Consider the following 20911-nt stretch of genomic DNA (forward strand, 5'->3'; position numbering starts at 1 on the left):
TAAGACAAACAAAATGGTTGAAAGAGGAGGCGAATTTATATTTTTCTTTATTTGAATTTGTATGTTTTATGTATATAAATAATAGATTCTCCGTGGATATAAATATAAATGTATGGCGTCGTTACCATAAGGTTCTAAACAGCCATCCCCAGTTTCACGAGAGCAAGATAGGGACTGAGAACAAGTTTGTTTTACCATTCCCACCCCTTCCCTCATCCTCAGCCCCCCCCCCCAAAAAAAAAAAATAAATAAAAATAAAATAAAATAAGTAAATAAAGTAGTAGTAAAATAATATTTATTGTTATAAAAATAAAAACAACATTTGCAGTAAAGAAATACAAAAGCGATTTCACTTTTAAATGATACATTCTAAGAGATAAATGAGGTTATGCAAAAAAATGTGTGCATTTCATCCAGATTTTTTGGGTCATACAATTTTCAAATTATAATATGTGATCACCATCTTTGAGCATCGATATAATTATCATTTCGTACAACTGGTTTAGTAAACTATGACAGCGGCAATCGTACTATGATGGGTCAAGTAATGCAAAGTAAATGGCTTTAAATGTGCAAATCAATTTCAATTATCAATAAGAGCCACTTTAAAATGCAAACAAAAAATGTGCGTTTTATATTTGTATAGGCTACCAAGCTACCAAGAGGAAAAGCACTTTATTTATACCTCAAATAAAGTTGCAAAATAAAGACGCCGCGTCATAATCGTTTTCTCTCACACAAACTCACGCTTACTCGCGAAATACTCGTTATTTGGTGATTTGCTATTTTTGAGCGATTATGCCAGAAATTATGCTAGTTCGATCGAGTCGTCGCTAGTATAATAGGCCATAACCGCCTCCTCGTTCCCAGTTCTTCTCTTCCCCCATTTAACCATTTAGACAAAATGGCGGACGGAGCAAAACAAATGATCAGCTTGAATGTAATTAGACTTTTACTCGTATTCTGTCTGTCTTCACTAAAATTCTCCACTAATGCCGAGAAGATATTACGCATGGCAAATCTGGTAAGATATGAGCACGATCAAAGGCTAACATCCAATGAACACAATTTGATTTCAATGGCTTTATAAACTAAACAAAACAAAGGGAGAAATTAAAAGAAAAAAAAAGCTTTACAAATTCATAGAAGTGACGTGGCGAATGTAGAAACTAAAATGTAGAAGGCGATGTTTCGTGAAAATATTTCACTGACACTTTTTTCTATCACGGGAACTTCTTTGATGTTGTTTTATTTGGTAAAGTACGTGTTGTGATCACGTTTGGAAATGTCTATTATTGTTCTAGGGACTAAGGCAGTAAGTTATTTGTCTTCGGCGAGAGCTGACTAAATATTCAATAAACTTTATACATTTAAAGAAGTTATTCGACTAGTATTTTTCAGTTAAAAGTTGCTTTTTAGTAATTTAAATTTTAAAAGGAAATTCAATGTCATTTTATAAGATTTATGATTTTAGGGAGATTTGAAAGCCATACAAGGATTTTAGCATAAAAATATTGTTTTCCTACATATTTATTTATTCTAGTCGTGATGCTTGTACAATAAACTAAATGGAAAGCTAAAGTCTTTGAAAATCATCATTTATCCATTTATAATTCTAATGTCCTTGTTGCTAAGCAATTTTGTTTCTCAAAAATTACAACATTGTATGAGAAGCATTTGTCTTATTTTTCTGTCATGTTTTTAATATTGATATAGCCATTGAGACATATTGATTTTTATTGTCCCATTTTTTATATGTTTTAGTGTCATAATTTAACCTCTTTAAAACATTGATTATTCAAAACCTTTGTTCCCCCAGACACCAAAAGTATTACCTAGAAACACTGCTTTAAAAGCTAATACATATAACCTGCTACGCTAGCTTTAACATAAAATCCAATGTTCTGAATTAAGGATATATGTCTTTTTTGTTAAGAGTTCTAGAAATTTTTATATTAAGACATTCGGTTTGGTTGTATTTGGCAGTTGAACAAGCCATTTTTGGTAAAGGTTCCCTCTCCCAGGTTTGTATGTAAGCTCTAATGGTTTTGGTTCAGGAGCATTCTTGTCAAGAAGACTCAGAACATAACCTGAAAAAGGCTATATTGGTGTCTTAGAAGTTAATTATTAAAAAATGAACTACAATATGATCAGACTTGACTATACTTTTTACTATGAACAAATAAGAAATGCCATACATTTACAGTTTGTTGATTTGAATTGTGAGGCACATATATTTTGTGGGCGATATTGCCCGAAGCAAATAAGGTATAATATTCAAATTTCAAAAATAAGTCTGCTGGGTTTCACCATCGTCCAGCTCTTGTTTTATTTTATACTTTCAAAAGTATTTAGAGAGGATTCATTAGAACCTCAGGCCTTCCAATGGCAAAATTTGTGTATCAAAATAATTTTAATAGTTTTACATAGCTTTACGGTATAGCTTTGGATAATAGAGTATGTTGAGTAGTGAAGTTGATAGTGTTTGCACCACCATGGAAAACATTTTCCAAACTTATGAAATAATACAGGGAATGTTATTATTTTAGTGTTTCAATTGACATTGAAAATCATCGAGAAAAACTGTGTTTTTTGCAGAATAAAAATTCTGTTTTAACAGCTCACAATAAAGATTTTTGAATGGAAACACTACACAAGAATACTGACATATTTAAATGTAAAGAGACACCAAAACCAAAGCAGCATGTATTTAACTTTTCTGGTACACGATTTTTGACACCCTTTTATTGAAAACTCCTCTTATTTTATTGTTAGTGGGTAGAGCCCACTCTTTAATGGGTCAGTACTCTTAATTTGATAAAAACCTTTTCAGGTTTATCGCCATGGTGACAGATCAGCCATTAGGTCATATCCAAGTGACCCATATGCTAATTACTGGCCTCAGGGGTTTGGTCAACTAACCCAGGTAAGAGTTTTCATGAGTCACCAATCATTTAGCTTAAGAAGGGGGGGGGGGGGGCAAGGTGAGATTTTGATAAGTGAGGAAGAGGTAACCATTTGACTTTTAGGGGGGGGGGGGTGTTAATGGAGCTTTTTCAATGTGCCATTATGCGAGGATGGAAAATTCATTGTAAAAGCAAAAATCTCATGAGTTACAGAATAAGAACAGAAATTTTATGTGTTTGAATTAAACAACAATACATTTTGATGGGAAAATTCAGTTTTCAAGAACCATGCAATTGAAACTGAAATTGTAGCGTGCATATGCCAGAGTTTTTCCATAATTTCAGTTAACAAGTTAATTTAGGACTGGTGTATTTTTAATGTTTCTTTTATTCACCAGCTTGGCATGCAACAGGAATACTATCTTGGGAAATTCCTGAGGAACCGCTACATGGAATCCACTAATTTTTTAAACAGCTCATACATTCGAAATCAGGTGAGGGTGTTGAAAATGAATTACAATTTTCAAGCAAACTGATTAAGGCATATTGTTATAATGTTATGACTGTTGAATCCGTTGTATCGCAACACCACATTTTCAAAGCATCGATTTGAACAGAAAACCAAAACAAATCCTGTTCTGAAAATGCAGGTTGCAATACAACTGATTCGACAGTAATTGTGTTACTTGTATGTCATGTTGCATGGTAGTGCTTGGTGTTGTGAGATATTGTTGTGTTATTTGTACGTCACTTTAAATGTAAGCTCCTGGTGTTGTAAGCTGTCATTGTGTTATTTGTATGTCACGTTGCATGAAAGCCCCTGGTGTTGTATGTTGTTGTTGTGTTATTTGTACGTCACGTTGCATAAAAGCTCCTTGGTGTTCTATATTGTTTGGTTATATGTGTACATTATGTTGCATAATGGTACTGTAAGATGTTTTGCTGTCCATACAAAATTTCCCTATGGGCTGAAGTTGTTGTCAGGTTGTTTTCAACCCATATTGCATTGTTTACTGTGTTGTAATTGAAAATCGGGAAAACCTAATAATCCTTTGTTTCGTGTAGGTGTATTGCAGAAGTACAGATAAGGATCGGACAATAATGAGTGCCCAGGCTCAACTGAATGGACTGTACCCACCCAAAGGACCACAGGTACTGCACCGATAGACGAACACAGGTACTGCACCCATAGACGAACACAGGTACTGCACCCATAGTCAAACACAGGTACTGCACCCATAGACAAACACAGGTACTGCACCCATAGACGAACACAGGTACTGCACCCATAGACGAACACAGGTACTGCACCCATAGACGAACACATGTACTGCACCCATAGACGAACACAGGTACTGCACCGATAGACGAACACAGGTACTGCACCCATAGACGAACACATGTACTGCACTCATAGACGAACACAGGTACTGCACCCATAGACGAACACAGGTACTGCACCCATAGACGAACACAGGTACTGCACCCATAGACGAACACAGGTACTGCACCCATAGACGAACACAGGTACTGCACCCATAGACGAACACAGGTACTGCACCCATAGAAGAACACAGGTACTGCACCGATAGACGAACACAGGTATTGCACCCATAGTCAAACACAGGTACTGCACCCATAGACGAACACAGGTACTGCACCCATAGACGAATACATGTACTGCACCCATAGACAAACACAGGTACTGCACCCATAGACGAACACAGGTACTGCACCCATAGAAGAACACAGGTACTGCACCGATAGACGAACACAGGTATTGCACCCATAGTCAAACACAGGTACTGCACCCATAGACGAACACAGGTACTGCACCTATAGACGAACACAGGTACTGCACCCATAGACAAACACAGGTACTGCACCCATACACGAACACATGTACTGCACCCATAGACGAACACAGGTACTGCACCATAGACGAACACATGTGCTGCACCCATAGGCGAACACAGGTACTGCACCCATAGACATATACAGGTACTCCACCCATAGTCAAACACAGGTACTGCACCCATAGACATATACAGGTACTGCACCAATAGACGAACACATGTACTGCACCCATAGACATATAATGTACTGCACCCATAGACATATACAGGTACTGCACCCATAGACGAACACATGTACTGCACCCATAGACGATCACAGGTACTGCACCCATAGACGATCACAGGTACTGCACCCATAGTCAAACACATGTACTGCACCCATAGACAAACACAGGGACTGCACCCATAGACAAACACAGGTACTCCACCCATAGTCAAACACATGTACTGCACCCATAGTCGAACACAGGTACTGCACCCATAGACATATACAGGTACTGCACCCATAGACAAACACAGGTACTGCACCCATAGACGAACACAGGTACTGCACCCATAGTCAAACACATGTACTGCACCCATAGACGAACACATGTACTGCACCCATAGACGAACACAGGTACTGCACCCATAGACGAACACAGGTACTGCACCCATAGTCAAACACATGTACTGCACCCATAGACAAACACAGGGACTGCACCCATAGACAAACACAGGTACTCCACCCATAGTCAAACACATGTACTGCACCCATAGTCGAACACAGGTACTGCACCCATAGACATATACAGGTACTGCACCCATAGACAAACACAGGTACTGCACCCATAGACGAACACAGGTACTGCACCCATAGTCAAACACATGTACTGCACCCATAGACGATCACATGTACTGCATCCATAGACGAACACAGGTACTGCACCCATAGACATATACAGGTACTGCACCCATAGACAAACACAGGTACTGCACGCATAGACGAACACAGGTACTGCACCCATAGTCAAACACATGTACTGCACCCATAGACGAACACATGTACTGCACCCATAGACGAACACAGGTACTGCACCCATAGACGAACACAGGTACTGCACCCATAGACAAACACAGGTACTGCACCCATAGACAAACACAGGCACTGCACCCATAGACAAACACAGGTACTGCACCCATAGACATATACAGGTACTGCACCCATAGACGAACACAGGTACTGCACCCATAGACGAACACAGGTACTGCACCCATAGACGAACACAGGTACTGCACCCATAGACGAACACAGGTACTGCACCCATAGACAAACACAGGTACTGCACCCATAGTCAAACACAGGTACTGCACCCATATACATATACAGGTACTGCACCCATAGTCAAACACAGGTACTGCACCCATAGACGAACACAGGTACTGCACCCATAGACGATCACAGGTACTGCACTCATAGACATATACAGGTACTGCACCCATAGACGAACACATGTACTGCACCCATAGACGAACACATGTACTGCACCCATAGACGAACACAGGTACTGCACCCATAGACGAACACAGGTACTGCACCCATAGACGAACACAGGTACTGCACCCATAGACGAACACAGGTACTGCACCCATAGACGAACACAGGTACTGCACCCATAGTCAAACACAGGTACTGCACCCATAGACATATACAGGTACTGCACCCATAGTCAAACACAGGTACTGCACCCATAGACGAACACAGGTACTGCACCCATAGACGATCACAGGTACTGCACTCATAGACATATACAGGTACTGCACCCATAGACGAACACATGTACTGCACCCATAGACGAACACATGTACTGCACCCATAGACGAACACAGGTACTGCACCCATAGACGAACACAGGTACTGCACCCATAGACGAACACAGGTACTGCACCCATAGACGAACACAGGTACTGCACCCATAGACGAACACATGTACTGCACCCATAGTCAAACACAGGTACTGCACCCATAGACGAACACATGTACTGCACCCATAGTCAAACACAGGTACTGCACCCATAGACGAACACAGGTACTGCACCCATAGACGAACACAGGTACTGCACCCATAGACAAACACAGGTACTGCACCCATACACGAACACATGTATTGCACCCATAGACAATCACAGGTACTGCACCCATAGACGAACACAGGTACTGCACCCATAGACATATACAGGTACTGCACCCATAGACATATACAGGTACTGCACCCATAGACGAACACATGTACTGCACCCATAGACATATAAGGTACTGCACCCATAGAGGAACACAGGTACTGCACCCATAGACGAACACAGGTACTGCACCCTTAGACGAACACAGGTACTGCACCCATAGACGAACACAAGTACTGCAGCCCTAGTCAAACACAGGTACTGCACCCATAGACAAACACAGGTACTGCACCCATACACGAACACATGTACTGCACCCATAGACGATCACAGGTACTGCACCCATAGACATATAAGGTACTGCACCCATAGACGAACACAGGTACTGCACCCATAGACATATACAAATACTGCACCCATAGTCAAACACAGGTACTGCACCCATAGACGAACACAGGTACTGCACCCATAGACATATACAAATACTGCACCCATAGTCAAACACAGGTACTGCACCCATAGACATATACAGGTACTGCACCCATAGACGAACACATGTACTGCACCCATAGACATATAAGGTACTGCACCCATAGACGAACACAGGTACTGCACCCATAGACGAACACAGGTACTGCACCCATAGACAAACACATGTACTGCACCCATAGACATATAAGGTACTGCACCCATAGACGAACACAGGTACTGCACCCATAGACATATACAGGTACTGCACCCATAGTCAAACACAGGTACTGCACCGATAGACGAACACAGGTACTGCACCCATAGACATATACAGGTACTGCACCCATAGACGAACATCTGTACTGCACCCATAGACATATACAGGTACTGCACCCATAGACAAACACAGGTACTGCACCCATAGACATATACAGGTACTGCACCCATAGTCAAACACAGGGACTGCACCCATAGTCAAACACAGGTACTGCACCCATAGTCAAACACAGGTACTGCACCCATAGACATATACAGGTACTGCACCCATAGACATATACAGGTACTGCACCCATAGTCAAACACAGGTACTGCACCCATATACATTTAAAGGTACTGCACCCATAGTCAAACACAGGTACTGCACCCATAGACGAACACAGGTACTGCACCCATAGACATATACAGGTACTGCACCCATAGACATATACAGGTACTGCACCCATAGTCAAACACAGGTACTGCACCGATAGACGAACACAGGTACTGCACCCATAGTCAAACACATGTACTGCACCCATAGACGAACACAGGTACTGCAACCATAGACGAACACAGGTGATGCACCCATAGTCAAACACAGGTACTGCACCCATAGACGAACACAGGTACTGCACCCATAGTCAAACACATGTACTGCACCCATAGACGAACACAGGTACTGCACCCATAGACGAACACAGGTACTGCAACCATAGACATATACAGGTACTGCACCCATAGTCAAACACATGTACTGCACCCATAGACAAACACAGGTACTGCACCCATAGTCAAACACAGGTACTGCACCCATAGACATATACAGGTACTGCACCCATAGACGAACACAGGTACTGCACCCATAGACGAACACAGGTACTGCACCCATAGACATATACAGGTACTGCACCCATAGACATATACAGGTACTGCACCCATAGACAATCACAGGTACTGTACCCATAGACGAACACAGGTACTGCACCCATAGTCAAACACAGGTACTGCACCCATAGACATATACAGGTACTGCACCCATAGTCAAACACAGGTACTGCACCCATAGACGAACACAGGTACTGCACCCATAGACGAACACAGGTACTGCACCCATAGACGAACACAGGTACTGCACCCATAGACGAACACAGGTACTGCACCCATAGACGAACACATGTACTGCACCCATAGTCAAACACAGGTACTGCACCCATAGACGAACACAGGTACTGCACCCATAGACGAACACAGGTACTGCACCCAAAGACAAACACAGGTACTGCACCCATACACGAACACATGTACTGCACCCATAGACGATCACAGGTACTGCACCCATAGACGAACACAGGTACTGCACCCATAGACATATACAGGTACTGCACCCATAGACATATACAGGTACTGCACCCATAGACGAACACATGTACTGCACCCATAGACATATAAGGTACTGCACCCATAGACGAACACAGGTACTGCACCCATAGACGAACACAGGTACTGCACCCATAGACGATCACAGGTACTGCACCCATAGACGAACACAGGTACTGCACCCATAGACGAACACAGGTACTGCACCCATAGACGAACACAGGTACTGCACCCATAGACGAACACAGGTACTGCACCCATAGTCAAACACAGGTACTGCACCCATAGACATATACAGGTACTGCACCCATAGTCAAACACAGGTACTGCACCCATAGACGAACACAGGTACTGCACCCATAGACGATCACAGGTACTGCACTCATAGACATATACAGGTACTGCACCCATAGACGAACACATGTACTGCACCCATAGACGAACACATGTACTGCACCCATAGACGAACACAGGTACTGCACCCATAGACGAACACAGGTACTGCACCCATAGACGAACACAGGTACTGCACCCATAGACGAACACAGGTACTGCACCCATAGACGAACACATGTACTGCACCCATAGTCAAACACAGGTACTGCACCCATAGACGAACACATGTACTGCACCCATAGTCAAACACAGGTACTGCACCCATAGACGAACACAGGTACTGCACCCATAGACGAACACAGGTACTGCACCCATAGACAAACACAGGTACTGCACCCATACACGAACACATGTATTGCACCCATAGACGATCACAGGTACTGCACCCATAGACGAACACAGGTACTGCACCCATAGACATATACAGGTACTGCACCCATAGACATATACAGGTACTGCACCCATAGACGAACACATGTACTGCACCCATAGACATATAAGGTACTGCACCCATAGAGGAACACAGGTACTGCACCCATAGACGAACACAGGTACTGCACCCTTAGACGAACACAGGTACTGCACCCATAGACGAACACAAGTACTGCAGCCCTAGTCAAACACAGGTACTGCACCCATAGACAAACACAGGTACTGCACCCATACACGAACACATGTACTGCACCCATAGACGATCACAGGTACTGCACCCATAGACGAACACAGGTACTGCACCCATAGACATATACAGGTACTGCACTCATAGACATATACAGGTACTGCACCCATAGACGAACACATGTACTGCACCCATAGACATATAAGGTACTGCACCCATAGACGAACACAGGTACTGCACCCATAGACGAACACAGGTACTGCACCCATAGACGAACACATGTACTGCACCCATAGACATATAAGGTACTGCACCCATAGACGAACACAGGTACTGCACCCATAGACATATACAAATACTGCACCCATAGTCAAACACAGGTACTGCACCCATAGACGAACACAGGTACTGCACCCATAGACATATACAAATACTGCACCCATAGTCAAACACAGGTACTGCACCCATAGACATATACAATTACTGCACCCATAGACGAACACATGTACTGCACCCATAGACATATAAGGTACTGCACCCATAGACGAACACAGGTACTGCACCCATAGACGAACACAGGTACTGCACCCATAGACAAACACATGTACTGCACCCATAGACATATAAGGTACTGCACCCATAGACGAACACAGGTACTGCACCCATAGACATATACAGGTACTGCACCCATAGTCAAACACAGGTACTGCACCGATAGACGAACACAGGTACTGCACCCATAGACATATACAGGTACTGCACCCATAGACGAACATCTGTACTGCACCCATAGACATATACAGGTACTGCACCCATAGACAAACACAGGTACTGCACCCATAGACATATACAGGTACTGCACCCATAGTCAAACACAGGGACTGCACCCATAGTCAAACACAGGTACTGCACCCATAGTCAAACACAGGTACTGCACCCATAGACATATACAGGTACTGCACCCATAGACATATACAGGTACTGCACCCATAGTCAAACACAGGTACTGCACCCATAGACGAACACAGGTACTGCACCCATAGACATATACAGGTACTGCACCCATAGACATATACAGGTACTGTACCTATAGTCAAACACAGGTACTGCACCGATAGACGAACACAGGTACTGCACCCATAGTCAAACACATGTACTGCACCCATAGACGAACACAGGTACTGCAACCATAGACGAACACAGGTGATGCACCCATAGTCAAACACAGGTACTGCACCCATAGACGAACACAGGTACTGCACCCATAGTCAAACACATGTACTGCACCCATAGACGAACACAGGTACTGCACCCATAGACGAACACAGGTACTGCAACCATAGACATATACAGGTACTGCACCCATAGTCAAACACTTGTACTGCACCCATAGACAAACACAGGTACTGCACCCATAGACGAACACAGGTACTGCACCCATAGTCAAACACAGGTACTGCACCCATAGACATATACAGGTACTGCACCCATAGTCAAACACAGGTACTGCACCCATAGACGAACACAGGTACTGCACCCATAGACGAACACAGGTACTGCACCCATAGACGAACACAGGTACTGCACCCATAGACGAACACAGGTACTGCACCCATAGACGAACACATGTACTGCACCCATAGTCAAACACAGGTACTGCACCCATAGACGAACACAGGTACTGCACCCATAGACGAACACAGGTACTGCACCCAAAGACAAACACAGGTACTGCACCCATACACGAACACATGTACTGCACCCATAGACGATCACAGGTACTGCACCCATAGACGAACACAGGTACTGCACCCATAGACATATACAGGTACTGCACCCATAGACATATACAGGTACTGCACCCATAGACGAACACATGTACTGCACCCATAGACATATAAGGTACTGCACCCATAGACGAACACAGGTACTGCACCCATAGACGAACACAGGTACTGCACCCTTAGACGAACATAGGTACTGCACCCATAGACGAACACAGGTACTGCACCCATAGACGAACACAGGTACTGCACCCATAGACGAACACAGGTACTGCACCCATAGACGAACACATGTACTGCACCCATAGTCAAACACAGGTACTGCACCCATAGACGAACACAGGTACTGCACCCATAGACGAACACAGGTACTGCACCCAAAGACAAACACAGGTACTGCACCCATACACGAACACATGTACTGCACCCATAGACGATCACAGGTACTGCACCCATAGACGAACACAGGTACTGCACCCATAGACATATACAGGTACTGCACCCATAGACATATACAGGTACTGCACCCATAGACGAACACATGTACTGCACCCATAGACATATAAGGTACTGCACCCATAGACGAACACAGGTACTGCACCCATAGACGAACACAGGTACTGCACCCTTAGACGAACACAGGTACTGCACCCATAGACGAACACAAGTACTGCAGCCCTAGTCAAACACAGGTACTGCACCCATAGACAAACACAGGTACTGCACCCATACACGAACACATGTACTGCACCCATAGACGATCACAGGTACTGCACCCATAGACGAACACAGGTACTGCACCCATAGACATATACAGGTACTGCACCCATAGACATATACAGGTACTGCACCCATAGACGAACACATGTACTGCACCCATAGACATATAAGGTACTGCACCCATAGACGAACAGAGGTACTGCACCCATAGACGAACACAGGTACTGCACCCATAGACGAACACATGTACTGCACCCATAGACATATAAGGTACTGCACCCATAGATGAACACAGGTACTGCACCCATAGACATATACAAATACTGCACCCATAGACAAACACAGGTACTGCACCCATAGATGTACACAGGTACTGCACCCATAGACGAACACATGTACTGCACCCATAGACATACAGGTACTGCACCCATAGTCAAACACAGGTACTGCACCCATAGACGAACACAGGTACTGCACCCATAGACGAACACAGGTACTGCACCCATAGACGAACACAGGTACTGCACCCATAGACGAACACAGGTACTGCACCCATAGACGAACACAGGTACTGCACCCATAGACATATACAAATACTGCACCCATAGACAAACACAGGTACTGCACCCATAGATGTACACAGGTACTGCACCCATAGACGAACACATGTACTGCACCCATAGACATATACAGGTACTGCACCCATAGACGAACACAGGTACTGCACCCATAGACATATACAGGTACTGCACCCATAGACATATACAGGTACTGCACCCATAGACGAACACATGTACTGCACCCATAGACATATAAGGTACTGCACCCATAGACGAACACAGGTACTGCACCCATAGACGAACACAGGTACTGCACCCTTAGACGAACATAGGTACTGCACCCATAGACGAACACAGGTACTGCACCCATAGACGAACACAGGTACTGCACCCATAGACGAACACAGGTACTGCACCCATAGACGAACACATGTACTGCACCCATAGTCAAACACAGGTACTGCACCCATAGACGAACACAGGTACTGCACCCATAGACGAACACAGGTACTGCACCCAAAGACAAACACAGGTACTGCACCCATACACGAACACATGTACTGCACCCATAGACGATCACAGGTACTGCACCCATAGACGAACACAGGTACTGCACCCATAGACATATACAGGTACTGCACCCATAGACATATACAGGTACTGCACCCATAGACGAACACATGTACTGCACCCATAGACATATAAGGTACTGCACCCATAGACAAACACAGGTACTGCACCCATAGACGAACACAGGTACTGCACCCTTAGACGAACACAGGTACTGCACCCATAGACGAACACAAGTACTGCAGCCCTAGTCAAACACAGGTACTGCACCCATAGACAAACACAGGTACTGCACCCATAGACGAACACAGGTACTGCACCCATAGACGAACACATGTACTGCACCTATAGACATATAAGGTACTGCACCCATAGATGAACACAGGTACTGCACCCATAGACATATACAAATACTGCACCCATAGACAAACACAGGTACTGCACCCATAGATGTACACAGGTACTGCACCCATAGACGAACACATGTACTGCACCCATAGACATACAGGTACTGCACCCATAGTCAAACACAGGTACTGCACCCATAGACGAACACAGGTACTGCACCCATAGACGAACACAGGTACTGCACCCATAGACGAACACAGGTACTGCACCCATAGACGAACACAGGTACTGCACCCATAGACGAACACAGGTACTGCACCCATAGACATATACAAATACTGCACCCATAGACAAACACAGGTACTGCACCCATAGATGTACACAGGTACTGCACCCATAGACGAACACATGTTCTGCACCCATAGACATAAACAGGTACTGCACCCATAGTCAAACACAGGTACTGCACCCATAGACATATACAGGTACTGCACCCATGGTCAAACACAGGTACTGGACCCATAGACGAACACAGGTACTGCACCCATAGACATATACAGGTACTGCACCCATAGTCAAACACAGGTACTGCACCGATAGACGAACACAGGTACTGCACCCATAGACATATACAGGTACTGCACCCATAGACGAACATCTGTACTGCACCCATAGACATATACAGGTACTGCACCCATAGACAAACACAGGTACTGCACCCATAGACATATACAGGTACTGCACCCATAGTCAAACACAGGGACTGCACCCATAGTCAAACACAGGTACTGCACCCATAGTCAAACACAGGTACTGCACCCATAGACATATACAGGTACTGCACCCATAGACATATACAGGTACTGCACCCATAGTCAAACACAGGTACTGCACCCATTGACATTTAAAGGTACTGCACCCATAGTCAAACACAGGTACTGCACCCATAGACGAACACAGGTACTGCACCCATAGACATATACAGGTACTGCACCCATAGACATATACAGGTACTGCACCCATAGTCAAACACAGGTACTGCACCGATAGACGAACACAGGTACTGCACCCATAGTCAAACACATGTACTGCACCCATAGACGAACACAGGTACTGCAACCATAGACGAACACAGGTGATGCACCCATAGTCAAACACAGGTACTGCACCCATAGACGAACACAGGTACTGCACCCATAGTCAAACACATGTACTGCACCCATAGACGAACACAGGTACTGCACCCATAGACGAACACAGGTACTGCAACCATAGACATATACAGGTACTGCACCCATAATCAAACACAGGTACTGCACCCATAGACGAACACAGGTACTGCACCCATAGACGAACACAGTTACTGCACCCATAGACATATACAGGTACTGCACCCATAGTCAAACACATGTACTGCACCCATATTCAAACACAGGTACTGCACCCATAGACGAACACAGGTACTGCAACCATAGACATATACAGGTACTGCACCCATAATCAAACACAGGTACTGCACCCATAGACGAACACAGGTACTGCACCCATAGACGAACACAGGTACTGCACCCATAGACATATACAGGTACTGCACCCATAATCAAACACAGGTACTGCACCCATATTCAAACACAGGTACTGCACCCATAGACGAACACAGGTACTGCACCCATAGTCAAACACATGTACTGCACCCATAGTCATACACATGTACTGCACCCATAGACGAACACAGGTACTGCACCCATCGACGAACACATGTACTGCACCCATAGACGAACACAGGTACTGCACCCATAGACGAACACAGGTACTGCACCCATAGTCAAACACATGTACTGCACCCATAGACGAACACATGTACTGCACCCATAGTCAAACACAGGTACTGCACCCATAGACGAACACAGGTACTGCACCCATAGACGAACACAGGTACTGCACCCATAGACGAACACAGGTACTGCACCCATAGACGAACACAGGTACTGCACCCATAGACGAACACAGGTACTGCACCCATAGACATATACAAATACTGCACCCATAGACAAACACAGGTACTGCACCCATAGATGTACACAGGTACTGCACCCATAGACATATACAGGTACTGCACCCATAGACGAACACAGGTACTGCACCCATAGACATATACAGGTACTGCACCCATAGACATATACAGGTACTGCACCCATAGACGAACACATGTACTGCACCCATAGACATATAAGGTACTGCACCCATAGACGAACACAGGTACTGCACCCATAGACGAACACAGGTACTGCACCCTTAGACGAACATAGGTACTGCACCCATAGACGAACACAGGTACTGCACCCATAGACGAACACAGGTACTTTACCCATAGACGAACACAGGTACTGCACCCATAGACGAACACATGTACTGCACCCATAGTCAAACACAGGTACTGCACCCATAGACGAACACAGGTACTGCACCCATAGACGAACACAGGTACTGCACCAAAAGACAAACACAGGTACTGCACCCATACACGAACACATGTACTGCACCCATAGACGATCACAGGTACTGCACCCATAGACGAACACAGGTACTGCACCCATAGACATATACAGGTACTGCACCCATAGACATATACAGGTACTGCACCCATAGACGAACACATGTACTGCACCCATAGACATATAAGGTACTGCACCCATAGACGAACACAGGTACTGCACCCATAGACGAACACAGGTACTGCACCCTTAGACGAACACAGGTACTGCACCCATAGACGAACACAAGTACTGCAGCCCTAGTCAAACACAGGTACTGCACCCATAGACAAACACAGGTACTGCACCCATAGACGAACACAGGTACTGCACCCATAGACGAACACATGTACTGCACCTATAGACATATAAGGTACTGCACCCATAGATGAACACAGGTACTGCACCCATAGACATATACAAATACTGCACCCATAGACAAACACAGGTACTGCACCCATAGATGTACACAGGTACTGCACCCATAGACGAACACATGTACTGCACCCATAGACATACAGGTACTGCACCCATAGTCAAACACAGGTACTGCACCCATAGACGAACACAGGTACTGCACCCATAGACGAACACAGGTACTGCACCCATAGACGAACACAGGTACTGCACCCATAGACGAACACAGGTACTGCACCCATAGACGAACACAGGTACTGCACCCATAGACGAACACAGGTACTGCACCCATAGACATATACAAATACTGCACCCATAGACAAACACAGGTACTGCACCCATAGATGTACACAGGTACTGCACCCATAGACGAACACATGTACTGCACCCATAGACATATACAGGTACTGCACCCATAGACGAACACAGGTACTGCACCAATAGTCAAACACAGGTACTGCACCCATAGACATATACAGGTACTGCACCCATAGACAAACACAGGTACTGCACCCATAGACAAACACAGGTACTGCACCCATAGTCAAACACAGGTACTGCACCCATAGTCAAACACAGGTACTGCACCCATAGACATATACAGGTACTGCACCCATAGTCAAACACAGGTACTGCACCCATAGACATATACAGGTACTGCACCCATAGTCAAACATAGGTACTGCACCCATAGTCAAACACAGGTACTGCACCCATAGACATATACAGGTACTGCACCCATAGTCAAACACAGGTACTGCACCGATAGACGAACACAGGTACTGCACCCATAGTCAAACACAGGTACTGCACCCATAGACGAACACAGGTACTGCAACCATAGACGAACACAGGTACTGCACCCATAGACGAACACAGGTACTGCAACCATAGACAAACACAAGTACTGCACCCATAGTCAAACACAGGTACTGCACCCATAGACAAACACAGGTACTGCACCCATAGACAAACACAGGTACTGCACCCATAGTCAAACACAGGTACTGCACCCATAGACGAACACATGTACTGCACCCATAGTCAAACACAGGTACTGCACCCATAGTCAAACACAGGTACTGCACTCATAGACATAAACAGGTACTACACCCATAGTCAAACACAGGTACTGCACCCATAGACATATACAGGTACTGCACCCATGGTCAAACACAGGTACTGGACCCATAGACGAACACAGGTACTGCACCCATAGACATATACAGGTACTGCACCCATAGTCAAACACAGGTACTGCACCGATAGACGAACACAGGTACTGCACCCATAGACATATACAGGTACTGCACCCATAGACGAACATCTGTACTGCACCCATAGACATATACAGGTACTGCACCCATAGACAAACACAGGTACTGCACCCATAGACATATACAGGTACTGCACCCATAGTCAAACACAGGGACTGCACCCATAGTCAAACACAGGTACTGCACCCATAGTCAAACACAGGTACTGCACCCATAGACATATACAGGTACTGCACCCATAGACATATACAGGTACTGCACCCATAGTCAAACACAGGTACTGCACCCATAGACATTTAAAGGTACTGCACCCATAGTCAAACACAGGTACTGCACCCATAGACGAACACAGGTACTGCACCCATAGACATATACAGGTACTGCACCCATAGACATATACAGGTACTGCACCCATAGTCAAACACAGGTACTGCACCGATAGACGAACACAGGTACTGCACCCATAGACATACAGGTACTGCACCCATAGTCAAACACAGGTACTGCACCCATAGACGAACACAGGTACTGCACCCATAGACGAACACAGGTACTGCACCCATAGACGAACACAGGTACTGCACCCATAGACGAACACAGGTACTGCACCCATAGACGAACACAGGTACTGCACCCATAGACGAACACAGGTACTGCACCCATAGACATATACAAATACTGCACCCATAGACAAACACAGGTACTGCACCCATAGATGTACACAGGTACTGCACCCATAGACGAACACATGTACTGCACCCATAGACATATACAGGTACTGCACCCATAGACGAACACAGGTACTGCACCAATAGTCAAACACAGGTACTGCACCCATAGACATATACAGGTACTGCACCCATAGACAAACACAGGTACTGCACCCATAGACAAACACAGGTACTGCACCCATAGTCAAACACAGGTACTGCACCCATAGTCAAACACAGGTACTGCACCCATAGACATATACAGGTACTGCACCCATAGTCAAACACAGGTACTGCACCCATAGACATATACAGGTACTGCACCCATAGTCAAACATAGGTACTGCACCCATAGTCAAACACAGGTACTGCACCCATAGACATATACAGGTACTGCACCCATAGTCAAACACAGGTACTGCACCGATAGACGAACACAGGTACTGCACCCATAGTCAAACACAGGTACTGCACCCATAGACGAACACAGGTACTGCAACCATAGACGAACACAGGTACTGCACCCATAGACGAACACAGGTACTGCAACCATAGACAAACACAGGTACTGCACCCATAGTCAAACACAGGTACTGCACCCATAGACAAACACAGGTACTGCACCCATAGACAAACACAGGTACTGCACCCATAGTCAAACACAGGTACTGCACCCATAGACGAACACATGTACTGCACCCATAGTCAAACACAGGTACTGCACCCATAGTCAAACACAGGTACTGCACCCATAGACATATACAGGTACTGCACCCATGGTCAAACACAGGTACTGGACCCATAGACGAACACAGGTACTGCACCCATAGACATATACAGGTACTGCACCCATAGTCAAACACAGGTACTGCACCGATAGACGAACACAGGTACTGCACCCATAGACATATACAGGTACTGCACCCATAGACGAACATCTGTACTGCACCCATAGACATATACAGGTACTGCACCCATAGACAAACACAGGTACTGCACCCATAGACATATACAGGTACTGCACCCATAGTCAAACACAGGGACTGCACCCATAGTCAAACACAGGTACTGCACCCATAGTCAAACACAGGTACTGCACCCATAGACATATACAGGTACTGCACCCATAGACATATACAGGTACTGCACCCATAGTCAAACACAGGTACTGCACCCATAGACATTTAAAGGTACTGCACCCATAGTCAAACACAGGTACTGCACCCATAGACGAACACAGGTACTGCACCCATAGACATATACAGGTACTGCACCCATAGACATATACAGGTACTGCACCCATAGTCAAACACAGGTACTGCACCGATAGACGAACACAGGTACTGCACCCATAGTCAAACACATGTACTGCACCCATAGACGAAAACAGGTACTGCAACCATAGACGAACACAGGTGATGCACCCATAGTCAAACACAGGTACTGCACCCATAGACGAACACAGGTACTGCACCCATAGTCAAACACATGTACTGCACCCATAGACGAACACAGGTACTGCACCCATAGACGAACACAGGTACTGCAACCATAGACATATACAGGTACTGCACCCATAATCAAACACAGGTACTGCACCCATAGACGAACACAGGTACTGCACCCATAGACGAACACAGTTACTGCACCCATAGACATATACAGGTACTGCACCCATAGTCAAACACATGTACTGCACCCATATTCAAACACAGGTACTGCACCCATAGACGAACACAGGTACTGCACCCATAGTATGTACTGCACCCATAGACGAACACAGGTACTGCACCCATCGACGAACACAGGTACTGCACCCATAGTCAAACACATGTACTGCACCCATAGACGAACACATGTACTGCACCCATAGTCAAACACAGGGACTGCACCCATAGACATTGCACCCATAGACATATACAGGTACTGCACCCATAGACGAACACAT

At 45.2% G+C, this 20911-nt stretch overlaps 1 protein-coding gene across 1 annotated transcript in view; it reads left to right on the forward strand.

Annotated features, from left to right (window-relative positions):
• Positions 1-874: 874 nt before the first annotated feature.
• Positions 875-20911, forward strand: part of LOC5506975 (prostatic acid phosphatase) — a 47853-nt gene continuing 27816 nt past the window's right edge. Inside the window, exons 1-4 of the mRNA XM_048722944.1 lie at positions 875-1024; positions 2834-2926; positions 3305-3400; positions 3972-4058. Of these exons, the coding sequence (XP_048578901.1) occupies positions 905-1024; positions 2834-2926; positions 3305-3400; positions 3972-4058 (396 nt within the window). The 5' untranslated portion in view covers positions 875-904. The remainder of the gene's footprint in view (positions 1025-2833; positions 2927-3304; positions 3401-3971; positions 4059-20911) is intronic.

This window comes from Nematostella vectensis, chromosome 15, assembly GCF_932526225.1.
Source record: "Nematostella vectensis chromosome 15, jaNemVect1.1, whole genome shotgun sequence".
Taxonomy (NCBI): Eukaryota; Metazoa; Cnidaria; class Anthozoa; order Actiniaria; family Edwardsiidae; genus Nematostella; species Nematostella vectensis.